At 46.0% G+C, this 27,045-nt stretch overlaps 1 protein-coding gene across 3 annotated transcripts in view; it reads right to left on the reverse strand.

The window, feature by feature from the left end:
* Positions 1 to 27,045, reverse strand: part of TMEM87B (transmembrane protein 87B) — a 919,680-nt gene that overhangs the window by 50,835 nt on the left and 841,800 nt on the right. For all 3 annotated transcript variants that reach the window (XM_069607836.1, XM_069607835.1, XM_069607834.1), the window contains one exon: positions 2,455 to 2,522. In XM_069607836.1, the coding sequence (XP_069463937.1) occupies positions 2,455 to 2,522 (68 nt within the window). The remainder of the gene's footprint in view (positions 1 to 2,454; positions 2,523 to 27,045) is intronic.

Below are 27,045 nucleotides of genomic sequence, written 5' to 3' on the forward strand. Positions count from 1 at the left end.
CTTGCTTAGATGCTGCGGTAGCTGCCTTTACCACCAGACTCTCCGGAGTGGGGTTTTTAGACAGACAGTCATTGTCACTACTGGAAGGGTGGAATTTCTTGGTCATATTATTCACAGCCGAACTGGTTTCTGGCATCTCCCAATTCGCCACCACCCTTTTTTGGAGAGCGTTATGAAAAGGTAATATAAGATCTGTCTGTGGACCCTTATCCAGGATGTCCATCAGATTATCCTGCTCAAATGATAACGGAGGCCTACTCCACCCCATATATTCCACCACCTTGACATTAGCTGTATATATGACGCATCAGCATGCTCCGCAGACTCTGGTCTTCCAAGGTCCACCCCACTAGCTGTCTGTAGATCATTATAAAGGTCTTTCAACCGCCTCAGAAATTAAACTTTCAGGCACATTTGGCATGCCAAATTGGAGGCCAAAGGGTGCATCGTTGTCTGAGGGTTCATTTTACTCATATCTTGAGTTAAGGAACTGACAATAGTCTTTCCTTGGTAAAGGGACATACCTTTTATTCCATAAATACGGGATTCGATGCTCGAGGAGTCGTCAAACCTTTTTTCAATGGCACCATAGATTTAGATGGGGTGCTCGACGTCGATGGCGTCGAAGGTGACACTGATGTCGACGGCTTCGCTGGCGACAAAGGCGCAACCGGCGTCAAGGACATCAATGTTCTCGACTTATGTTTATGTTTACGGCTCAACGGATCCTTCGATGCCTTGTCATCGCATCGAGGCCTTGACGACTCTCGATGAGGATCAGGCCTTCGTCCCAGGCTGGAGGGCGCGCAGATTTAGGTCGAGCCCTTTCCTTACCAGCTTCTTCGGAAGGCGCAGTAGGAGCATGGCTTGCCGTGGGTATCTGCTTTTAAAATATTTTCAGCATTTCTGCTCTAAATGCTTCCCATTCAGCACAAGTGTATTTTATTGTGGGGCAAGATACCCTCTCAGGGGAAGTGTCCGACAATGTCGAAGGTGACCTATGGTGCCTCTTTTTAGATTTATTCGATGACTAGGAGTGGTGGGAGCCACTCCTCGATCTTTTAACTTTCTTCCTCTGAGGAGAGTCGCCTCGTCGTCAAAGGTTTTTTGGTCATGGTAGAAGATTTGGGGTTTTGACCTACCGGCAATTTCCCCTTTCGCTCCTTCAGGGCCTTTACGGTCATCGACTGGCCCTTGGAGCAGGCTGAGGTCTTATGCTCCACCCCGAGACACCATAGACATATACAGTGTGGATTGGTCAATGACATTTTCCATTCACAATCTCAAAACTTCCTGAACCCTGTCTTCGGGGTAGTTGGTGTCAACGAAGAAGACAAACTAGCATATGAAGCAATGAAGCATTACGTATTTCTCGAAGTGATAGCATTCGCGGAAAAACTGAACTGAAGCCAACTGGCGCTGCGCATGCTTTATATACCTTAGATGACATCATCTTTGAGACAGAGGCCCTCGAGGGACATCTAGTCAACTAAATCGACGCACAGCGCCCTCTGCTGAATACATTTTTTTCTGCGAAGCAGCTGAAGCTAGATATCGAATATCAAAAAATAAGGAATGCGTGGGGGGACAATCCATTCAAAGCCCGAGCCGTACAGAGGGCCTGGGAGGGAACATGAGAAGTAGAGGCTGCAGAAGAATTGGCCAGCTCCTTGCAGATTTTTAAGAGTTTGGGCGTGTTATTGGAGGCCAGAGAGAGACAGGCTTGAATGTAGGCTCTCTTCTTGGTCAGGACAGAGAGTCTGTATTGCCTTTGGAGCAGGCGGCAGGCCAGTTTGCCAGAGGATGCATCCAATGCCCTCCACTTCCTCTCAGACACCCTATACTTGCGTTTCAGTGTGGCGAGATCGGCGTCATACCCAGAGTTTGAATTGGAGATAGGCTTCAGGCGGATTCTCATGACAGGGGCAAGGACATCCAGAGTGTTGGATGTAAAAAGATAAAGGTTAGAGAGGGCTGTGTCAGGGTGTCAGTGAGCCACAGGTGTAGGCGGACAAGCGAAAGTAGCGGCAAAGGCATCCACTGACACGCTTCATGGGCTGAGGAGAGATTAGAAGCCTCCAGATGGATGTTGAGGGCTCAGAGGAAGAGGCAAGTTGAGAAGAAGAGAGGTCAGCCCACTCTGACAGGCTTGTAGATGGTGGCCACAGTCACAGACAAGCCAGGAGAACTAGAGACCCTGCAGACCAGGCATTCAAAGGAGGAGTGAAATAATCAAAAGTCATGAATTAGTTGCAATCATGGCAATTCTGTGTAAAATAATCATGCTTTTGCTCTTTTCAAATTCGACCTTTGAGAATGTATCATCTCTAAAAAATTTCAAAAGCAATCTGACATTTTTTGATAGTTATTACTTGTCTACACAGAGCAGATAAAATGAATCTCATCTTAAGGATAGTAAAAAGCTATCTAATGAAATACCCATAATGAACTTACAGCATTGTTGGATGAATGTTTGGTTGTACCATTAGTTTCGGCCTTCGATCTTAATTTTATACCTTCAGCTGTAAAGAAGAAAGCACATTCATTCAGGCATCTTTATCTGGACAGGGATCATTTTATATTGTAAGATCACAAATGCACATTTGATGTTTCTTTTTTAAATTTCATCTAGACAAGTAGTATTCTAGGAGACAACCATTTTTCAACCCTTTCATTTACCAACTGACAAAAACATTTTTACATTTCAGACATTGGGCCTCATTACAACTTTGCCGGTCCGGAAACAACGGTGGCGGTAAGTTACCATCACCGTTGTTTCCGGGCCGGCAAAGTACAAGTCTGCAGCCGTGTGCCGTCCCACCCGCCAGGTCTGCCCTGGCGAGCGGAATGCCACCTGGCCGCAGACATTCGCAGAAACACTGGCACCATTATGACATGGTGCCGGTGTTTCCGCAGTCCCCATTCCCATTGAGTCCTAAGGGACTCAATGGGAATGGGGACTAACAATGACCGCCAGCTGATTTACCAGACTGCCGGGGCTGTAATGCCCTGGTGTTTCTGGGAAGTCAGGCGGCGGTAACTCATTGCAGGTCTGGTGGCAACCTTCCAGCTTTACCGGCACTTGTAATGAGATCCCTTATTTTTTCAGAGATTTTATTTTGTAAGCCTGACTTCTCTTTCATTCTGCATTCATCTAACCTGTGCTTCCGTGCAAACAATGTTCAGATCACACAAACCTGTGCTGTAGACATGGGTATCACTTCATCAATACTTATCCAACTTACTTATGTTTTAATATTTGTAAAGGTGCTTTGTGCCAAATACAAATAAATAATAAAAAAATACTTATCCAACTTTGTTAGTTTTCTACAGAAGGACTGACTATCAACAACATCAATCTGGCAATTGTCAATATAGATTGTACGACAGGAGACACTTCCAGAATGTGGCAAAGTGAACAGATCCAGTTCCACAATAGATGCAATACTCAATGCTTTCACTCACCAATGGAAAGAAAAAAGGAAATTAAGTTTCTCCTTTCGAAACAATTAACAGTATTTGTCATTGACATTTGCAATACATGTTACATACAATGCATTGCTTGCTGTAATAGAGGACCCTTTGTCTTGGCAAGCAACCTTCGACACATTTGTTTCCCTTTTCCCCCATCGCCAAACTAACTGCAACTCTCCACAGGGTGACGCTAGATGCAAAATGCACTGCCCACGTGCAAGGTTTTGGCCACGCACACTGTGCTATGTTAGCTTCTGTCCTGCCATCTCTAAGATGTCACTGAGTGCATGGTGGCATACAGTGCTTTGTTTAACCTTATGTACACTTGTACGGTCTTCATGATTACAGCATTGTTAGTGTTTAGATATGAACACTCAACTTGGAAAAGCGAGCAACGTGGGAGCAGAGTTTGCTTTTTTTGAATGGGGTAAAATGGCTTCTAACAACAAAATACTAACAACCTGATCAGTTATACAAATTATAATTTGGTATAGTAAAATAATGGACACTAGACTACTTTTTATTTTGGAGAATCAATCAGCCCCACAGATTCGGTAGCTAAGGGGGTCTACCGGCACATGAGTGGTGGCTAACTTCAGGTAGTCTATCTAGGGATCAAAGAGTCCACTTTCAGGATCCATAGATGACAAATACCTCCCTCCCCCCTCTACACCGCATCTTTTATTTACACTTAAAACACACCAAATGTGGGCCGTTTTTAGGGCAAATTCTTACAGTGCTTGTTTGGCGTGATTAGCATGATTGATTTTTTTAAACGCCCTCTAGTGAGGGCTCCGAAAATCTAACCTGTAGTGTCAGGCAGGGGCTCCACCAAGTTAGACATGCCTCCATCAATGGCAGATGTGGCTGAAAAGGAGAAATTACATACCGTAATGTTCTTTCTATGGATTCTTCTCCCGCAGATTCCTCAGACAGATATCCCCTTCCAACTTTAGTTGCTTGGAAAAAACCTGACAGGGGGCGTAGTGGACCACACCTTGGCCGTCGATCCGTATTGACTCTGGTCGATAGTCGGCTCCTTCGGCATTAATAAATGCAGACACATTTCTATGAATTTAACTAAGATGTACCAGCTTTAAGGATCATCACTATCAGCCAGTGCCTTATATCCTTTCAAACTATTATCGATCAAGCAACGACAGAAACATTACGGTGATCCACAACATCATTATAAGGGCCTTGAGAACGATCAAGGTCGAAACACGTGTTGCCTGACTGCATCAGGAATAAACCGAATTTTTAAGAACACCCATCTGGGACTTTTTGATACAATCTAATTTTGAAATCAATCTTGTGATTTGTAGGGAGGCAGTGCGCGAGTCACCAATATCCAACTCAATTCTCTCAATTTTTAATGTTAACAGCCACAGCTAACAAGAATATAATGGCTCAAAAATAGCCGCCATAAGGAATGCGAGGACTAGGTTCAGATCCCAATCCTGGACTGTGATGCTGGAAATGCATCTGAGGGACAGGGCCTCTGAATCCTTGTCCTATTACTGTTTTTACCGTGTGTTCTGTTATGTTTTCTGCCCCGGAGTCCATGTGGGACTCCTGGCAGTGCAGCTCTCTCTTTTGGTTTGGTGAACAGACCCATGGGATACCCTTATGGCACCCATGGGTAGGGGTACAACCCTGTGCCCCTAGTGTATGTTTTTTGGGCACCTGTGGGTGGCCCACAGAGCAGGGTATGGGCTGGTGGCAGCTCCATGCTGAAATTGACAGGTGCTCCGGGTATCCTCCATTTTGGGATACCCAGGCCCTGCCATTGGGATCTGTTGGTTCCTGATAGGAAACAAGATGGCCCCTGTGGCCTCTTGCTTTCTATTGCCTGTTAACTCGTTTTCCCAAAGTCCTGGGAAGCCCTGTCTCTGTCCCTTCCCCCTGACTGGCTGTTGGGTGGAAGTTCCATGTATGGTATTGTTGTGAAGGCCCAGCTAGACTGGCTGGAGCCTCCCCAGTGACTGTATGTTGTGGGTACCTCCTGTGGGTGGGACCTGGGTGAATGGAGTGGGTGACCAATATACACTCCTTGTTGTGATTGTCTGGTTTCTGGCATGAGAGACAAAGACTGAGACAGCCCTGCCCGAAACTGGCCTGAATGCAGTGTGTAGTGTTGAATGGCTGGGTACTTGCCCCAATCCACATTCCTTGTTGTGAGTGTCTGAAAGGGAGGAGTGTGGCCTGAATGCACTGTGTGCCTGATTGGCTGACTGACTGCATGAATGGCCTGCAGTATGATTGGCTGCTGAGTGTGTGCCAGCAGCGTGGATGAGAGAGAGGATAGTATATCTGGGGACCTCTCACCACTGAAAATTGTTCAGAAGCGTTCAGAAGCTGAGTCTCCACTCAAGAGTAACTGGAACTGCTGATCCTTGACGTCCAGCTGGAAGAAGAAGACTTGCTGTGGCATTGGCTTCGACCGAACCGAAGGCTGACGAATTCGTCGAGGGCTGACCCGAGAGAGGACCTGGTAAGGCGCCCTCTTCCCGTGCTCCGAGGGACCATCGAGCACCGCTGAATCTTCGCCGAAGCGCCCTGGAAGTCAGACCCTCGAAAGGCTGCCGACCCGAGACGGGACCGCCGAGGAGATCGAAGTGAAGCACCCGGACATCGACGCCGTCGAAGTCCATTGCCGTCGACCAGGGTTCGCAGGTTTGTGTAACCGCTGGAGGCCCGTCGAAGTTGTGTTGCCCAGCCGTGGGAACCACTTGACGCCGTGCCGCCGACGACTGGAGCCGTCCGGTCCTTTGCCTAAGAACATTCAATCGAAGGACTCTCTCGACCGCATCGTCGACCGCTTATCCTGCCGGAGAAAGTCGAGGACGACCAACGCGCCGAGGAGAAACCTGCCGGTGGGTTTCCCGCCACCCGACGACCTCAAAGACTCGGACGACTCGACGCCCTTGCTGGGCTCCCGCATCTACAATCTTTGCGGTCCAGAACTATTGTCATCGAGGTGCCCCGCACACCTCCGCCTTGCAGGACGCCGACGCCGACGAGCACCGCTCGGACGAAGCTGCCGCCTCTTCGACATCGTTTTACCTCGTTTGTCGACGGACGTTCGACGCCCCGTGCCTCCCGCTTGAAAGGGAAGGCATTCAAGAAGGGCCGTCGATTCCCCGTCGCCGAACAGCGAGTCCCTCGACGTTTGTCGACGCCTTTTCGAGGAACTCGACTCCACCAGGTACATTGGGGGGGTAAAAACATTATAGGAGAGAATAAGACTTGCAGAGCAATATATGGACTGGGCTTGTGTTATATCTTTCTTTACAGGTTGCCCAGGTGGGGGGATCTCCACACAGAACTGTGCCTAGTGGTAGGGGTCAGTATTCTGCCTATTGCTCAACCATCTTATTTTCTCTCCTCTCTCTATTGCTGGTTTCCCTCTATTGGTCTGTGTGACATTGTACAGTATTGTTCATGCACTTCAATGAGATCTAGGGTGGTACCACTTTAGGATTGTAAATATTTGCCATTGTAGATTTTGCCAGAGTACAAAGTGAGTTACTATGATAAATGTACATAACCTTAACTATTGATTATATAAAGACTGTGTTCTAACCAATACAGAGTGTGGATATTCCTTTGTGGGGGCTTGGGGATACACTGTACTTAAGAACCAGCCTGCATCACCTCCTGAGAAGCTAGGCCTTGATTGCTCGACCATTGCTACCGAATAGAGAATCTTGGCTGGGGTCTCCTGTGCCTCTCCTCCACCATATAGGGAGTGGGAGTACAGACACCCCCCACCGGTCGTTGAGGCCCGTCTCTCACATGGACAACAAAGGGAATAGGCGGAAACGTATTCACAAGGCCCTTCAGTAATTGGGCCGTAACCGGAATTGTGAGGAAAGATCCTGGATTCTGAGACCTTTTGAACACAAAGCCGCTTAGTGTCGTTTGACTTTGGTGACCTGAAGCTCTGAGGAGGCCAGTGGCAGAGGCCATCACTGCAGTGATGAGGCAAGAGTTGGGGTCAATCTCGCGCTCCATGCACCACGCCTAGAATCTTCTCCACCTGCATTAATACAGAGATCTTGTCGATGGCAGCAGGAGGCTGGTCTGCGCAGCTGCAAATCAAGCAGAAAAGATAGACAATATTCGTATCTCTCTGTATTCATTTCATTTAATATATTTTACGTCTATGAAATTAAATAAATACATAGAGATACAAATATTGTCTGCATCTTTTCTGCTTGACTTGCAGCTACGCAGACCAGCCTCCTGCATTACTGGTTGGAGTGTACTCTAAAAATGTAGCCCTATTCACAACAAAGAAATAAAAGGTGTGTGATCAGAAGTGTAGTTCAGTTTCCAAACGTTTTGGTAAGGGTCAGTTGTTAAATATTTTCCCTTTGTCATTTTATCCCTGTAGTTTCTTTCGTGCAGAATAGCATGTGATGGGAGATGCAACTATCAATATTCATCCTTTTATATCTTTTCTGTGTCCTGAAGCCAGCTTAAAGGGTCTACATCTGATAAGGAATTGATATGCCAATACTTTTCCCCCTTTAATTCCAGAAACACATTATGTGTGGACACATATAGGCGATCGCTGTGCTAATTGACATTACAATCAGCTGTCCCACGTTTGTTACTAACAGCACTAGAAACGAAATTATATCTCATGAATGGATACATGCGATTTAGGGGAATATGTTCTCTTTTTATGTCATTGTTTTGATATACATGTTATTTGCCTTGCATTAGGCAATACATTCTGTGTTGAATGTCCGTAACTAGGTTTGTCGTTTTTGAATAAAATGTATTGAAAGTAATACTGACCTTGTGGATCTACTTAGTAGTATATAGTAGGCCCACATTGAACACAAACAACCTGACCCCTTCCTGTGCTCATAGGTGGGGTAGCATTTTGGGATTTTGTATACTTCCTGTCACATTGTGGACATGGCAAATTGGAGTAGGGCAAGGACTGAGCATATCAAGCCAAATAGTTTTTCATGAGATTAGGGTTTGAGACAGAAATGAGGACCTTAATCGAAAATATAATCCTACAAAGACAATTTATATGCATCCACTTGGTTGTCTTCTGAATGTATAGATGAAAGTCATAAGAACTTATACCCAGATTCTCCTCCAATATGGGGGAGAGGGTCTGGGTGTCATCTGCATACCTGTAAAAAGATCAACCGTGGGAGTGAATAAAGAAGGAGCTGGATGTGCACTAACAGCAGGGAAGAAAGAATGGTCCCCAGTCAAACAATAAAAGACAAAGTACTTAGGGATGATTCTTTTTTTGTTGTGTTTTAACCTCTGAATACGGTTTTTCACAAATAGAAGAAAACATACAAATAAAATCACATAAAACCTTAATACACATGTTATTTCATAATTTACATTAAAACAATCTCAAGCTTTCATCTGTCATTTCACAGGGGTATTTCTTTTCTACCAGTGATGTTGGGTTAAAGGTTAAAGAGGAGGGGAGCCACCATGCATCCCTGTCTTACTCCCCTCAGAACCTTTACAAGATCTGACAATTGTCCCACACCGTCCAGTCTGACTCTCAGTGTGGTGTCCTTGTAGAGAGTGGCCAGCATCGCCAGCAGAGGTTTTGGTATCCCCCAACTCTCTAGCTTCTCCCAAAGGAGTTCCCCATTGTCCAGGTCGAAGGCTCTCGAGAGGTCTATCCAAGCCCCATAGAGTACTGCCCACCCCCTTACCCAGGATTTTACACTAAGAATCCCCAATATTGTTCCATTCAATGCTGTGGAATGGCCTTTGCGGAACCCTGTTTGAAACTTTGGTAAGATGTTTCTTTGTCTGGCCCATTTGTCGAGCTCCTTCAACAGCAGTCCCAAAAATAACTTACTTTGTTATGTTACTTATAAAGCACCACAGCCCTAGGGCATCCAGGCGCCGAACAGAGAGATAGAACTATAAGGCAGAGATTCCCAACATCTCATGTTTCTTAAATAAACAGCCTAGTCTTCAGCGATTTCCTAAAGGCAAGATGATTTTCTTCCTTCCGAAGGGATTCTGGCAACTTATTCCAGGCACGTGCTACCCGAACCGGGAAAGAACGGCCGTTTCCCCAAGCTCTTTTAAACCGATTTACTCTAAGGAGACATGCCTTACCTGAGCGAAGGTTCCTGGTAGGGTGATGGATTACTAAAGTCTCTGAGATATTGGGGGCAGTCCCATAGATACATTTGTGTCCTAAGGTGAGCAACTTGAAAAGGACACTAGCTGCCACCAGTAGCCAATGGAGCTCTCTCCGGGCAGTTGATACTGGTTCTCTCCGTGCCATATGGTGGGCTATGCGCACTGCTTCATTTTGTATTTTCTGCAGTTTCTGTATAGCATCCTTACTGGCGCCTCCCAACAGGGAGTTACAGTAATTCAAGCGTAGTAATATGATAGCCCGTGCCAATTTTGCATGGTTATCCTTTGTGAACAAGGGACTGACCAATTTCAATACTCTAAGGTAATAATTGGTGTTCCTTACAATATTGTCCACATGGGCATCCGCATTTAGGTTAGCATTCATATAGGTACCCAGAGTCTTCACTTTAAATGCCACTAAAATCCAGCTAGCCTCAGTCAGGAAACTGGAAAAGACCCAGCACAAGCTCTCCCTAGCCTGCTTTGACCCATAGATCATCAATTCAGTTTTCCCGGCGTTTAAGCACAGCCAATTCGTTGCCATCCAATTTTTAATAACCAGATAGATATTATTTAACCTTTCCTGATGCTTTGCATAATTCCCACTAATTTTTATCGATAGCTGAAAGTCATCAGCATAATTAGTAAAGATAAAGCCCAATTTCTCCAACTACAAACACAGAGGTTGAATATATATATTAAAGAGCGATGGAGACGGGCATGCCCCCTGCGGGACTCCACAAACAATGGGTTCCGTATCAGACAAGACATCTCCCCAATACATTGTGGATCTGCGTCCCTCCAGAAACTACCTCATCCACCTAACCACCTCCCCTGAGACGCCCCCAGTAACAGCCAATCTCTCCAACAGAATTTTATGGCCCAGTAGATGGAAGGCTGCTGATATTTCAAGCAAAATCAGCAGCCCTGATACACTCCTTTCCAACACTGTCAGCATCTGTGTCTGTAGGTCGACCAAGGCACTTTCTGTGCCATGTGAACAACGAAAACCGATTGGTTCTTGTGTAGCGTGCCTGTGGCCTCCATATGTCGTTCCAGCTGTATGGTAGCCATCCTGTCGACCAACTTTAGAAATAACAATGTATTGGATATAGGCGCAAGTTTGCTCAATCATTATGATCCAGACCCGGTTTCTTCAAAAAGTGGAGTCACTGCAACATCTTTAATGATTTGAGGTATAACACAATGTCTAAAGGAGGCATTTACAAATCTACACAGATAAGGTGCAAAAATATCACAATGCTTTAGGATGACACTGGATGGCAATAGATCCCCTGGGCAACTTGTAGGGTGCACATAGGGTATCTGGTCATTTCATCTAAAGCATTACCATCGAATGCCATTCTATCGACAAAACTGCATCGAAAAAATGTGTATCGAATGCATGTTTTTTCAAGGTAAAGGGTTTAGTGTTATTTATAATGTTTTAAAGGGTAAAAAAAAGGGGGTTAGGGGGACCCCGCATTAAAATTAAAAAAGGAAAAAATGCATTCAATGGTAATTTATTTAATGCATTTTTTTTTTAGATGGAATGGTCATTCGATGGTATAAATTTGATGGAATGACCATAAACCAGTGCATAGCCTTAAAATTTCCTCAATTTCTGAAGTTGTTACGGTTGAAAAGCTAAAGATCAGGGGAGACGCCACCTGATTTCCCTCCCTGGTATCAGAGGGTGTTTGATCAGCCACCATGTCTTGTTGCCCACTTCCTATACTGTCATCCACTGTTGCCAGCTTCAGCCTATCCAGCTCTTTACTAATTTTAGCCTAAGCAAGCAGAAGCTTGTCTGCAAAAGCCTGTTGAACTCGTACACAGTCTTCCTTTTTTGGATTTATATTTTGATTACAAACTTTCGGTTTTTCCCCATGTTTTAAACAGTTCAAAAAGTTCCTTTGTTTGATTTCCTGCCCTGCTTAGTTGTTCATTGTAATGGTTACATTTTGCTTATACTATGATCTTATCTTTATACTTCCTCCTCCCTACGCTTCCATTCTTTATTTATTTATTTGTTTCCTTAAACCAGGCATGCTCTGCCTGTCTTTTGTTTGTCTTTAGCTAAGCCAATTCTGGGGAGAACCACTTTTGGTGGTTTGGAGAATCCCTCACGCTTCTCGACTTAATCGGATCAATCTTATCAAGCAAAGCCGCCATATTTCTATTATAGCTTTCCATTAGACCATCAGGGTGGTCAACTCATTTGTTTGTGTCATCAGGGTATTTTAAAACATCCAGCGCGATCATCAGATGTAATGGCCAGATAGTTTCTCGCTAATACCTTACATGGCTGCTCATGTTGCTGCCTAAAAGGTGTAGGGAGTCGGATCTGACACATAAGGGAAGACTGATCAGACCACAGGCAGGGGATAGTAATAACTCCCGTCAGTGTGATATTCTTGCTGGCCACCGAATCTAAGATATTTCCCTTTATGTGCGTAGGTTCGGAGTTATGAATGAGAATGTTACCATTGTTCAAAAGTCTCTCTAGTTCCAGTGCTTTCCTATCTCTAAGGTCTCCTTTCCAAAGGTTTAAATTACCCAGGAGGATTATAGCACTGTTCGTTTTTTGCATGGAAGATAGCAAATTTGCAAGCTCTTCGTTGAACCGAGTGGTCTACCCTACTGGCCTATAAAGTGACAAAAAATGGATGCTGAAAGTGTAATTGGAGATACTCTTTGTGTGTAATATATCACATCCTTCAAATTCCACCTTTGCCTCATACATCCAGAGTTTTTAAAAATAAATAAAAGCTACTCCACCCCCTGACCTGTATCGCGATATTTCCCAAAAAAAGACATCAAGGGGGGGGGACAATCGGATGGTAATTGGCTGGATCCATTCGGTCCCCTCTTACCACCCCCTGAAAAAGAGAATAATGATGGAAGTCTTCCAGGACGAGGGAAACAGTCTCCACTCCAAGATATCTCAAAACAGCAGGGCCAACAACCAAGACCATAAGCTTACATTTCCCTTTAGTACCTGATAGGTTAAACCGTTTGGTCCAACTGCCCTAGGGGAGGATGTTTTGTGTATTAGCTCGGAGATATCGCTCTCTGAGTAATCCAACTCCCAAGCTGTATTGGGGATCTTAAGGCAGGAGGTTATTGGTGGCTTTTTATAGTGGAAGTTCAGATAATTTATTCACTCTATTTCTGTTACTAAATTGCTCTGGTTACTCTTTTGCGGGGCCTCCCTATGATTCACTAATGCCCAAAAGTTACAGGAGTTATTACACAATATTCCAAGCATCAGCTCTTCATCTTTTTGGAGTCAGAATATTGGATGCTCAGGTCCCTCAACGCAATTCTCTCTTTTTTGACCAGGTCTCTTCAAACACATGTTGGTGTGATCTCTGCATATGTTGATTTATTCCAGTGGGAAAGTCAGTAGACCATAAAAAATCCTTGAAGTTCAATGGGCTACATTTATGTTTCAAGGCATCGTCAGGCATCCCCTTACATATCTTTTGGAGCTCATCATTTAGATGTGCTCCATCCCTTCTATACTTTACCAACCTATTTTTACCATTATTCACAGACGATGATTGGTAATGATGATCTACTTTCCTAGAGAAGCCCCAAGACATTACAGCCTCAAGACGGCGGTTATGGTCGCGTGTGCCCCCATCTTTGACCAGAAAGCTTTTACAGATTTAAAAAAACTGGGGTGACAGGAACACAGTCAACGGTAGATGGCAAGTTGCCCCGTCTCTAGGTCGCTGCAGGGGGGATATCTCCCTCTATTGTACCGTTAATCATTTTCAGGTTCCACTCTGAGAGGAACATTACCCATCTCCTACCCATGACAGTTACTATTTGGGCATTCGACCTACCCTCCCTGGCCAGGGTGGCAATACACTGTGTGTTAAAGTCCCCTGCTATAAGGACAGGTATCTCAGGATGATCTAAATTAACTCTGGTCAGGAGATCGGCCAAGGATTCTAAGAAGGTTGTAAAATTGGTACAAGCGGGGTTCCAATACATGTTTAAGCCGATTAGCATTTGCAATCAGTCTTTAGTTTGCAACCCCAATTTTGCTATTAATATTCCCTTTAATGAAGTGGATATAACTTCTGACTCCACTGTTATGCAGTTTCAGGTGGCGATGGTAATTGGAAGCAGTTTAGTAGCCAAGTTTCCTGGAAAAATATCAGGTAATTATTTCCAAAAATGGTCTCCTTCATGGTCGTTGTTTTAAAAGAATTGGAACCCCACTTATTCCAATTCACAAATCGCCATTCCGTACAACTAAAGAGGTTCCATTCCCATCCCCAGCTTCTGGAATACTTGAGTTAGAATTTCAGGGAGCATAGACCAGACTTTCTTCTGTGAGTCACCCTGCTGGACAGAGCTTTCACTAGTAATTTCCAAGTCAGGCATTCCTGTGTTGTTGTTACTCTTACTCAATTTGCAGTCACCACTTTGTACTTGAGCCCCCCCATGTTTGTCTCCAGTTCTCTTTCGGACAAAGCCATATAGACCTCTAACCCCAGTTTCTGGAGGTCCTTGGTGGCTGCCAAGACTGCCCTTGCTCCCACCCTCGAAATCAACCCCACCTCGGCCACAAGGACAGTATACTAACGTGGGAAGCAAACAAACTCAATGCCCTCTGAGGAAAACAGGTATAAATCTGGGATTCTCTTAAAGAAAGCCAGATAGCGCCGCAGTTCAGAGATGTATATTTCATTGCTTTTGGTGTGCTCTTGAACCAAAGTCTTGGAATAGCAAAGGGAGCCATTTCTTCGGGTTGGGTTGTTGTCTCCTGTTATATAACCGTCTCCTCCTCCTGTCGCCTCCCCTTAGGCAATACGCTGGTCTTTTTATCATTCACCAGGCTATCTGGTGAAGTGTGAGGAATTCTAACTGGCACCATAGTCCTTTCGCTTTCCTGGATCTCCAGGCATGATACTCTCCTGACCCACATCTGTGTGTTTTGTCTTTGCTTGCAGGAAGATTGGGACAATTTTAACACTTTGGGTCTAGTGTTACAGATGTAGCCCTCTGGTCATCCAATTGCTTTGGTATCTGTTTTTTCTCCTGCAAGCAAATGGGGGCCCATTTTATTGACTTAGTTGCTGTGTTATTGTGGGCAATTCCAGAGTTAACAAGGGACTGTTGATTTTTGCTCCTTTTGATTTACCCTTTTCATTCCGAGAGCAGTCGGTGGAGGCATTCATTGCGCCATCGTTCTGTGCCTCTGTCTGTATACCTATGCTGGCTCTGACCACCTGTATACCGGGGGTCTTCTGGATTTTGTCTCTCTTTGTTCCTTGCTTATCCCGAGTAGTCAGGTGTTGGTCCCCTATCATTGTGGGAGGTTTTTCCTGGTTTCTCGGTTCAACCGAGTCGATCAGCCCCTGCAAACTGTCCGGTCTATTTGTGTCTACTGGACTTGGTTCTGTTAAGGCTTTCATGAAACTTGCTGTGCCTGTATTCTTCGATTTCTTTAATTTTTGGTTCTTTTATTTTTTTCATCCTTTCCTCAGGAGGTGTCAACTTCAACCTCCCCCTTTTGAGACCCTTTCTTTTGGCTTTTCTTCTTCCTCGATAGCTTTGATGCACACTCTCTGTCCAGGCTCTTTCAGTAGATTCTTCCACTAGGACAGCTTTTGGGGGCATGTCTAAGTGCATTTTGTTGGTTTTACACACCCATCTCAGCTACATGTGCCATTCTACGAAACTCCTCCAAGGTTGATTCTGAGAGGGGAGTGTCATCGAATGTGACACCCAGCCTATCATCCGAGGGTGAAGTCTCCTCTTCCTTTGCCGATTCGCTGTTTCCAGTAATGCGGTTTAGTAGTTTGATGACAATTCCCTGGAGCTCCTTTTCGTCCTTTGCTTCTTGTAGGGCCCCATGAATCAAGCTTGTGTTGAGGGTCTGCGTTGCAACCTCCTCCACGTTTTTTAATGATGTACTACTGATGTATTTAATACATTTATTAGACCCATCATTGAGGATTCACATTGACCCACTTCTTTAGTTAGCTCCAGCTAAATTCCTGAGTGGATCTTTACCTTTCAGCAGTTCAAATAACTTTACCAGTGCTAATAACGTAACTGCACTTGTTCGTGGATCCTGCATAACCTCTCCTAGATTTTGCTGATATCCTGCTTTTGCTGTCTTGATCCTGCTATGTCTGGGGGAGGTTGCTCTATGGTTTGGCTTTACAGCGAGGATTTGCATAATATGTTTGTTGTTATGGGTGACAGATTCCCTTGCTGGGAAATACCTGCCAGAAAAAAAGGACCCGCATCCTATTTCATGTCCAGTAGTGGAGACGGAGATGCACTGTCATTCAGCACTCTCAGATCCAGATCTCCCAGGCTCTGGTGCCTTTTTTTTGTAAAGCAGTCCTTAATTTTCCTTTTGATGTTAGTCGCTGACAGGGTGTATTCCATTCCTAATACCAATATTTGGTAGCTATCCATGTTACCCTTTAGTTTCATTCTTGGGCATGATCACTGGCATGGATTTGGGCACTTCTCGTCCAGACGCCTGTAGTATAATCTTTTGCTGTGAATGAGCCATCCAACTCTGGCACCCTTGGGTCATCCACCACAGCACCACTACGCAGGTAATATTTCATCGGCATAGTCAGCCTTTATATGTCCCTTTTAAGATGTACTCTCTTCTATTAGCTATAGCCCGATGGCATATTCATTATAGGTCACCTGTCACTGAAGTCTGGCGAGTACTTATAATAATTTGTTTTTATATTTCGTTGAGCCCCGTGCTGCTGTCTTTAATCAGTTGGTTTCAGATAAGGGAGCAATTCGGGTAGGCTGTGTCCTCAGTGTCTCATTCCTGTGACAGCTTTTAGATGTTAGCTTAATTGTCTCTAACCACTGGGACCCAATTTAGTACAATCATTCACAGACTTTAAAGGGACAGCTTCAAAGAAACTCCCAAAGTATTGGAGGTGTCACAGACGGCCAGTGGGGAATGGTGTATGATTCTCCAGCATCACAGCAGTCCAGCCGACCAGCGAACATGAACACAGCTCACAAACCAGGCACGCTCTGCGCTGACCGCAGGTGTTTATGTGCTTGTGCTGACTCTATGGGCTAACAGCTCTTTCTCCACAGTAAACCGCCAGGAAAGAGACTGTTGCTGCACTACCACAATTATCTTCTGGTAACTGGTCACATGAACACACAGCTCGCACACCGATTTAAAAGGGTGTGAAAGTCTCTGACAGATCTGTTGGTCAGAAATTACTTCATCCAGTTTAGTGCAAGAAGATGCATTCTCGCACTATGAAAGCAGCCCAGGAGGATGGCATGGCAATCTCTGTCTGATGCAGTTAATAGATTGCTGAAAGAAAAACAGATACTGTACCACATCTGTCCATGTCTGAAACCTGCTTTATTGGAATACTCAAAGCTCTAAATTTTCTGTAAGAGGTTGAAGAGGTGTATTAATAGCTAGCTCAATGTTGCAGTACCACAGAGGGCATAAAGTGCACCAATGCACATCATGGACATAATAGGTTCCAGATGACACCAATGGGTTAAAGTGTTTCATTATGTATTTATTTATTGGGTATTAATAATGCGCCTATACAGCAAATGGTGTTTCAAGGCGCAACAAGACAAAAGAGGGGGAGCGAGATCGGGGTTGAAGAAGAACAGAAACGGTCCTACTAGGCCTTGTGTCATTCGGATTGTGCAAATGCAGTAACAATAAGTGCAGGGGAGTGGGGAGGTGGGGGGGGGGGGTAGTGCCGGTCACAGTAGAATGCGCTAATGCTGACAAGGGAAAGTACAGGTCAGAGTGGACAGCGCCAAGTGCTGGAGGGGTAGGATGAATGGGGTTGGAGGGACTTGGCCTCTGGGCTAGGCGAGTGCTAAGGGGAAGCAAGATGGACAAGTGCCAGGGGACTATGAGAGTGTAGGCGAATTAAGGTCCACATGCTAAGTGCGAGGATGGGGCTGGATGGGCTCACTAGGGGTGCAGGCCCACCTAGGCTAGTGCAGGGGGAGGGAGCCCGGTGGGGTAAGTTCGGGTGAGGGTACCTAGGGGGTTTAGGTTTATGCATGAGACATGAAAAACGTCTTTTTTAAAAAGAACTTTATTAATGGTCATGTCATCCACATACAGCACAATCGAAGAAAATACAGTGAAAAAGAATGGCATGTTCAGAGGCGTAGCATAATCAGGTGTTACATAATCATGGTATTGTCACAGGGGTCACTTCATACGAAGGTATCCTGTCACATAGGTATATTTTAAATGGGGCCCAAATTTCCTTGGGACGGCTGGTCTTGGGCAATGTCATCACATATTGTTCCTCGCATTCATTGACAAACGTTAGCTCTCAAGTGTTCAACCTTTGGTGCGCAAGGGCTTTTCCAGTTTTGCAATATACATTATTTTGCTATTACACAGGACACATTAAACAGTCTTCTTGTACTTTCTGCAGGCTTCCCAATGTCCCCAAACAAATATTTTTGTGGGGTGAGAGACGCCGGAATCTGCGTTATCTCCTCAATGATCCTGGCCACCTTACTCCAGAACCAAGCTACCAGAGGGCAGGCCCAATACATATGGAATGAGTCCGCCTCTGGATCACCACATTTTTGACAGGCCCCGGTACAGGTTTCAGAGAACTTGGCATTCTTGGCCGGTGTATAATGCAGTTTATTCAGGGTCTTAAATTGGATCAAGCGGATGCCAGCGTTTAATGATACAGACTTGGACAGTTGACAGTACTTGAACCACTTTTCTGCAGTGATCGTCTCCCCCATGTCTGCCTCCCAAGTTGCTTTAACTGTGTTCAAGGAAGGGGAGTGTGTTTGTATCGTAGCATACAATGTGGATATTCTGGTTCCAGTCCCGGAGGTCATGGTCCTTAGACATTCATGGGAGGGCGGCTCGTCGGGGAATAACGGCCACCTAGCGCTGAACGCTGCTTTCATTCGGTGATACTGGAATAATCCAAGCTGTCCTCCTCCGACTGTTTTAACAAAGTCATCTATAATCACACATTTCCCATTCAGAAACATATCTTGCGTTATTATCTCTGTGTTGGGGTCCCATGTCCTCTGGAGAGCTCCGTCGAAGGAGGGTGATATGCTGGGGAAATTCCATAGTGAGGCTTCTGGGTCATAAGGTGCATCTATCTGTAATCTTTTGTATATCGCAGACCAGGCATTGACAGTGACACTGACCGGGTCAAATTTGCATGTGTCCCTTTGCCGTGTGCTGAATAAGATGGAGCAGAGTTCGGTGGGGGAGGCAGCATCTCTCTCTATTGGAATGTGTGGTGTGGTGCGGTGTCCAGTGGTTCATACCAGTGCTTGGTAAATTCAGCTTGTGCCACCAGATAATATTAATCAAAATCTGGTGCTGTGATAGCCCCCGTGTTGTATGGTTCACCAGCTTTTCCCACTTTATCCTTGTCACTCCTCCGTTCCATATGAATGAGGAGGCCATGTACTGGAGTCTCGTTAAGAACGCCCCTACCCGGCCAGATCGGGATGTTTCTGAAGAGGTACAGGAGTTTGGGGAGACCCACCATCCATAGGATTGCGATCCAGCCGTGTAAGTAGATGGGGAGCCTAGCCCATATCTGTAGCTTGATAGCAAGTGATTGCAAGAGTTGGTCATGATTGTCTATTTATAATGCCAGTCTCTCCCTGGATACAATTATGCCCAGGTAACGAACATGTATGGGTGACCACTTGAGTCCACACAGTGGCAGGTGTAAGTGGGAATATTTCATACTTGGAGTTGTTGATTATGTAGCCCAAGTATTCAGCGAACTCGTGTTTATCAGTCATAAGGGGGCCTAGGTTTTCTTCAGGATCACGAATATATAGCAGCTTGTCATCTGCATACAATGATATCGACTGAGTTGGACCTGTCATTCTAATGCCCCTATGTCCATGGTTCTGCCGCACATATGCCGCAATCGATTCTATTGTTAAGGAAACAGTTTGGGGGAGAATGGACAGCCCTGTCTGGTGTCCCTGCTTAATAAGAATAGTCTGGAGAGAGTGCGGTTAGGGAGGAACTTAGCTCCCGGTTCGGTATATAGCAGCCAAACACATTTGATAAAATAGGGGCCCATCCCGAAGCATTTCAGAACTGCGAACAGATATTCCCAGGATACGGAATCAAAGGCCTTTTCGACATCCAGGGAGACCACGACTGCCTGCGCTTTGGGATCAATCTGTGCCATAACCCTGAATAGCCTGTGGAGATTCAGAGCGGTGGACCTAGTTGGGATGAAGCCACATTGATCCTGGTGGACCAGACTAGGCATATTAGGAAGGAGTCTAGTGGCCAGGACCTTAGCAAAGATTTTTACATCAGAATTGATTAATGAAAGTGGTCTATATGAGGACATGTCGCGGGGTGGACGCCTAGGCTTCAGTAGTAATGTTATTACGACTTCCCTCAAGGATTCTGGCAGGATGTCCCGGTCCATCACCTGTCCCATACCTTACAGTACAGAAGCGAGTTCAACATGATATTCCTTATACACCTCCACACCTAAACCGTCCAATACCGGGGCTTTCCCTGATGTTAGGGATTTTATTGCTTCTATTATTTCTTCACAGGTGATTGTTTGTTCTAAGGCTAGTTTGTCTTTAGGGGAGAGTTTAGGAAGGTTTAATGCATTTAAGTAGTCATCAGTTTACACAGTAGATCTTACATCTCGATTTGAGTTAAGTTCTGTGTAGAAATGTGTGAATTCTTGGTTAATTCCCTCCTCCTCTGTTATCGTGCCATTCATTGCGTGAATACTAGCAATGGGGTTGTGATGTCACTCAGCTTTCAATAGGTTGGCTAGAGAGCATCCTGCCTTATTACCTTCCCCGTATCTGTGTGCTCTTATGGGGGCGATCATACATTGTATTTTCCTGGCTGCCAGTTTGTGGAAATCCTGCAATAATCTATTGATGTCAGCAAGTGTTTTTTTTTATCATGAGTGTCACTGTATTTGAGTTCCAGTTCCTGTAAATGTGTCTCCTGCCAGTTCCGATCTAACGTATTTCAATAGCCCGGTGGTTTTAGACATGAGGACCCCACGCACCCACAACTTAAAAGTCTCCCAGAGTGTTGCATAGCGACCAACTGACCCCTCGTTCATTGTAAAAAATTCCCCAGTTTCCGTGTGGAGAGATTCAGCTACGTTGGGGTCATTCAGGATAGCAGAAGACATCCTCTATCACCTAGCTGGTGGCGGGGTCTCATGCAGTAGTATCACTAGAGATATCAGAAATGGTCCGATAGTGTGCGGGGGTGTATATCGCGGCTTAGCATTGTGTTAGAAAGAGATGAGGAGAGGAGCCAGTAATCAATACGCGATTCGGATTCATGTACTGAGGAATAGTACGAGTACTGCCTGTCGAGTGGGTGTAGCGTCCTCCATGCATCAATCAGGGGCCTCTGCAGTAATATCTGGTGTAAAGTGGTAGCTGCCCTGATGGGTGCCCCGGTGAGTGTCAGAGGACCTAGCAAGGGTGATGTCCAGGATAGTATTGAAGACGCCTCCCCATATTATCCAGGCATTATCTGATGAGGTGAGCATATCTAAAATATTTATATAGAAATCAGGGTTGTCTACATTGGGTCAGTAAGTGTTAACCAAGGCAACTGATTGTCCAGCTATATTGCCCCAGACCAATATGTATCGTCCATGAGGGTCTATTTTGCTGTTTGTGCACCGGAATCCCATCGATGGAAATATTAGTGTAAGTACCGCCCTAGCCTGGGTGAAACATTCCATGTAGTACCTATGTTGACCCCACTGTGCAAGGAAGTCGGTGTTCGCTTTTTTGAGTGCATGAATCAATATGTGTTGATGAATTTTTTTGCCCTTTGCCCACGCGATTCTTGTGTGCCATTTGTGCTTATCGTGATAATGTTTAACTGTGTATGCCATTTCTTGGGAAGTACCGCCTGTAGCAGCAAAACCATTCATTTTAATATGTCTAACTCCCACAACAGGGCCTAAACGCCACACCTTCATCCACCCCCCCGCAGGTATCTAGGAGAATGACCAACTCTCCCCCCCACCTCCCACATCATCACCCCCAACTCAATGATGCTTCCCTTCAAACTTGTGGAGCTTTCCTGAAGCGTGCATGTTGCAGCTACATGGGTGCCGCCACCAAGTACCCACGTTCTAGGTTTAACTAGTAGTAAGCAGAGCCACCCACTATCGTAACTATTCAACCAATGCAAAGGATATCAATGTATTTATCATTCAGTCTGCGGGATCCCGCCTTTCCTCACCAGGCCGGGGTCTCATGTTCTGATCCGCCCCATTGTCTCTGGGGGGCAGAGGGATGGAGGCCTCGATGTAAGCCATAGCTGCAGAAGGAGTTTCAAAGAAATGCGCCGTACCCGTGTTGGATCCTCATTTTGGCTGGGAAAATCGGGGCATAAGGGACTCGCTGTAGACGGAGTTGTCGCTCGACTGGTTTATATGATCTCCTTTGTGCTTGTACGCTTGCATCGAAGTCCGGATAGATGTGTATGTTGTTCTCCTCATAGTGCAGTGTTCCTTTTTCTCTGTCCAGTCTGAGGATCGTGTCTCTGACCCTGTGGTTGAGGAGACTGGCGATTATTGTGCGGGGTGGTGCTCCAGGTTTGGGCACGGGGGCTGGAGTGCAGTGGGCTCTCTCGACCAGGAAGTGCTCAGAAAAGGATTCCGCACCAAATAGGGATTTCAGAAGGGCTTCCACAGGTCCCTCCATCGGACCTTTACAGAGGGATTCTGACAATCCGGAAGTTGTTTCTCCTGGATCTGGACTTGGGATCCTCGCACTTGCCCTGTATCTTGGATAAATCCCCTTTCAGTTGTGCTATGTCACGGCCATGCTGGGTGATTGGGTGATCATTTGTGCTGATCCTGCCTTATGCTTCGGCAATGCGGTCGCTTTCCTTGTCTACCCTCGCCATGAGTGAGCCGATGGTTGCCACTATATCGTCTAATTTGACATTCACAGCAAGGAATCCACTCTACATGGTGGCCATCAGGCGTTCCTCTCTGGCTTCGTCAAGGAGGAATAAACACTGTCTGGGTATTGGCAGCAGTCGATGTTGCCATAGACCCCTGGGACTGGGAATTTGTGAAGGAGTCCCTCGGGCCTTTCTTTTTGGCACCTGTGCCTTTCGCCATTGCCTCGATATTAGCAATTGCTGTGCCCCACAACGCAAAGTGGGATGGGGTTGAGCAGAAAGGTATGTAGCTGGTGTGTCTGAGAATCCACCGATAGGTTGGTTCACCTGCTATTGCTCGGGCCCTGTTACCATAGAAGTGTCACTCGAGGCAGAGCCCTCTTCCAGTCTAAGTATTGGTGGATCAGTCTGACCAAGTCTCATAGAATGATTAAGAAGTGTTGTTGTATAACCAAGGGTAGCCCACGTGCGCTCCTTATGGGGGCCCTGACTGTATTTTCAGTGTAATCGAATTTAGCAGTGTTGGGGAGCATGTCACCTCTTGAGTTATGTGCTTCCACAGTGGCAATTGTCTCAATCCTCTGGGTAGATTCTATCTCTACTACTGTGTTGCCCCGCCTCTGGCTCTCCGACACCCGGGGTCGTGGTGTGGCCCGAAGTTCTGTTGTGGAGTGTGGTCTTAAGCAAGGGTCCGTGTTAGGGGGCGAAGTATCACTGCTAGTATGGTTGGTGCACACTTCGGGTCTCCCCACGTGCCACTGGTAAAAGGGTGATGGTGCGATGGCACCAAGGTAACCTGTGTTGGCCCATGCGCCGCAGTCGGTGATAAGGAGTGGACTGTGTTCGTCCACATCTTGGGGCAAGAAGATTATTGTTTCCAGATTACACCTTGGAGGCTTAGGGCCGCGACATAATAGTCGTGCAGCTATGTGGTATTGTCGGTTTTAGTGGATGTGTCGCCACCGTTCTGTGGCGGCGCGGCATTCAGTGCAAGTATTCTAATCCACTAAGGTTTGTAGGCGGTATCAGCGCGCTGGGTAGGCTTTCGTGTTAACAGGCCTGAACCTGAGTAATGTTTTATGCGGGCCGTAATATTCAGATTGCGGGTTGTACGTTGATGCGCAGAGCATGGACTGATTTTTGTTTTTCACACCTCCACCGTGCCTCAGTATTCAGATTACTGCATTCCGGATAGTCTTCACTAGTTAGCGAGCCGGTATCGAGTAGTGCAGTCAGGGTGCATTCAGTGCCAATAGGTGGTGGTTCTCGTAGCCCGATCCTGCTGCGGTTTCTTCGCCCCTCTGGCCCTGGGTCTGGGCCGTCCCCAAGTGGCACCAGTCTCCGATCCCGCTCAGGCAGGCTCACTTGCGGTTTGGAAGCAACAAGGTGAAGGCGATTTGTCTATGTGTAGGCTGCTGCCTGGCACATATCACACTCTGGGTAGTCTGAGCTATGGAGGTTCCTCCTGCGTGTTTATTCCTCCTTGATCCCGCCATTGTACCACCCTTGTGGTACCTTCAGGATTGAATATCAGGGTCTTGCGCTGGCTGTATCTGTTGTTAGGGGCAGAGATCAGTGTGATCCAGTTCCGGAGGCCGGTCACAGCACCGGGCTAGCTCAGCGTCGGGGGCACCTGTGTTAACGGCCGCGGCCCAGCAGTCTGGCACCAACCCTCTATCAGCTCCCTCAGCTCCAGCTATAGGGGGCCCGCGGCCAAATCGCCCGGCCCACTCCAAACAGGTTCCTCTGCGGGACCTGCAACTCTCACCAGCCAAACCGAGTCCCAGGGCAGCCCGCACTCTGTGCACCATCCGAGTATACACAGCAGTTTGTACCTCTCCGCTGTTAGGTCATACGAACAAATGTATAGGCTTGGCTGGTGGTAGGGTCGGAGGGGCAGTCCAAGTCCCAACCACACTCTAGCAGTTACTTCTTTCGTTCGCCGCTCTCAGCCCCACAGGAACAAGTGTGTAGACGCTCGCTGTGGGGGTCGAAACATTGTAAAACAAGTGACACCAGGAGCCCCACAATGCTAGAGGAGCCGGAGTTCTGCCGCAGGCCGCAGCTTCTCTCCTTTCACTGCTTACATCCCGGCTCCCCCCTGCGGTCTCAGGTGGGCACTGCCTGGTACTCAATGGTGGCCAGCGTCTCACGGCATCTCTGGGGGAGTTTGCAAGCCGGATATCTCAGCCGTCCTCCAGCGGTTTCCAACCACATTTTCTGGTATTATCCCCCAAAATGTTCTTCAACCAGCTTTTACGTGTAATCTGTTCGTGGGTGGCTCCAACACGGATTGCTTCTCTTCAGGATTTGTCATGGATTGGAGCTACTGGTTCAGGCTGCTATCTCTCACGTGCGCAACCGCGCCCCCCGAAATAATGCCTTTGATGTGCTCCTGGTCTATGGTTCCCCTGGCAAGAGGAAGGAGATGAAGGGAGCGGACTGAGGTCTGGTGGTTGAGTACATCTCATCTGGCGTACACAAGCAAGGTCCAATTACTGACAAACATGATGTTATTGTCTACCTAAATGTTGTTTAGTCTGCCAGTTTTTTGGGGAAGGCCATGATGTTGTCATTCTGCATCTCTCCTGTCTCCCCCTAGAGACTTTCCCTACTCCCAGTTCATTTTCTGCTGATCCCCATTTATCTGAAGTTTGTCTGGGATTGTCAGGTCGGGTCCTGGGAGTCTCATTCTTGTTTAGCTGGGAGATTATCAGCACATTCCCTGGCTGTGCTAGATTCTGCTATCCTGGCTCACGTTTTGTTCTTCAGGGAGTTTATCGTCATGCCCAATGAAAAAACCATTTACTTCATAGCAGCCACTAAAACATACAGACTGTCTCAGGAAATACCCAGATAACCAAAGGTGAACTCCTCTGAAAGGAGCTAGTTGACTCGAGGTATGAAGATCTTCTCTTCCCGTCTTAACAGGAAGACTTGGGCAATGCCCTTGGCTAATGCAGATAAAAGGGTATTCGAAAACCATTCCTGTCATGGCCATGTGTTACTGAAAGAACAAATGAGATCAGTGAGTGGAGTACATTTTTAAATACATGGTCGGTAAAAAGTGTACAGGAAACGCTCGGACCAATTGATACGCATTTCCCAAAGGAATGCCATACCAAACACCCATCCATGAAGCATTTGTGAACTAGTGTGATAATTTCTACAGCCCGCTAACTGCCTTTTTACACTGTCAAACATTTGGATTTCTGGCAAGTAATGAACATATATTTTGGTGGAAATCCACAGGTATTGCAGATTCCGCTAAGAACATTTAGTTTGAGTTTCCACTGCGGTAACAACAGGGCCTGATAAAAACATTAAAATGCTGATTGAGACCACCCCTTGATGTGGGAAACCAGGAAGGAATTTCCCTGTGCAAGTGCTTACTCTTACAGATGCCTATTGCCAAGCCACACACTGATAGTAAGCCGTCTCATGTCCTCTGTTATGCAAGATGGTTTTAATATGCTCAGGGGCACCGCGTTTGTCTTGGAAGAAAGACAAAGCATAGCAACACAATTTCGAATCCCGGTCTCGCGCAAAAACTGGTCACCAGTATTAAGCAGTGTATAAACGAACTATTTGAATTATGTGCATCAGTACTTTCATTTGATCACTGGTTGTGTGTAGGATAGTCATCTAACAATGGGGTCGAAGCCCTGACCTTTTAAGATGCTATTAAAGTAATAAAATGAGACCGGTAATACCATCTCAAAAAAGGAAATCTACTAATCGGAATGCAATGCTGGTGGCACGCTAAACTGTAAATATAAACCATATGCAAGTTTAATATATGGTGGCTAGGAGCTCCCATAATTATCCAGCCCTGTGCACTGCGATGAACCAGGAATGAGACACGGACACAGAAGACTCATGGTGATTGCTGTACACTTTGATTGGTTGGAAAATGCCTCATATCGTTAATCTAGGAGGCATTTCCCTACCTCAACCAAAAACTAAGGGCCTGTCCTTTTTCAAGATGTCCAAAGCAAAACCATCCTGTGTCCAAAATCCTATCCTAGCCCACTCACTCCTAACTCTAAGGTGTTACAATATTGTCTTTTGCTTGAAAAGTGCACAAAAGTTCAAGTTCAACAAAAAGGAATAAATCCAACAAAACCTCCAATTGGGTAATGTTCACAGTTGCTGGGAATGACTCCCTTCCCCAGGTTTCCCTCCAGCAAAACAAAAGTTCAAATGAATTCAAGTTCTTTGTAGCCCAAGAGGATAACCCCCCCTCCTTTTGGTGTTGCAACTCACTCCAGGGGAAAAATAAACCTTCCCCAGGTCTTTTCCACATTCAAGGCAGTTCACAATCCTAAGGGCATGACTCTTCCTTGGGATTTGCAAACAGCACAAATGCAATTCAAAATCCTAATGGCATTACCCTTCCTTTGGATTCTCTTTTAAAAATACCACAAATTCAATTCAAAATCCAAAGGGCATTCATCTGCCTTCAGATTATCAGACTCACAAAA

Source organism: Ambystoma mexicanum, chromosome 4q, assembly GCF_040938575.1.
Source record: "Ambystoma mexicanum isolate Mex_15411 chromosome 4q, UKY_AmexF1_1, whole genome shotgun sequence".
In the NCBI taxonomy this organism is placed as follows: domain Eukaryota; kingdom Metazoa; phylum Chordata; class Amphibia; order Caudata; family Ambystomatidae; genus Ambystoma; species Ambystoma mexicanum.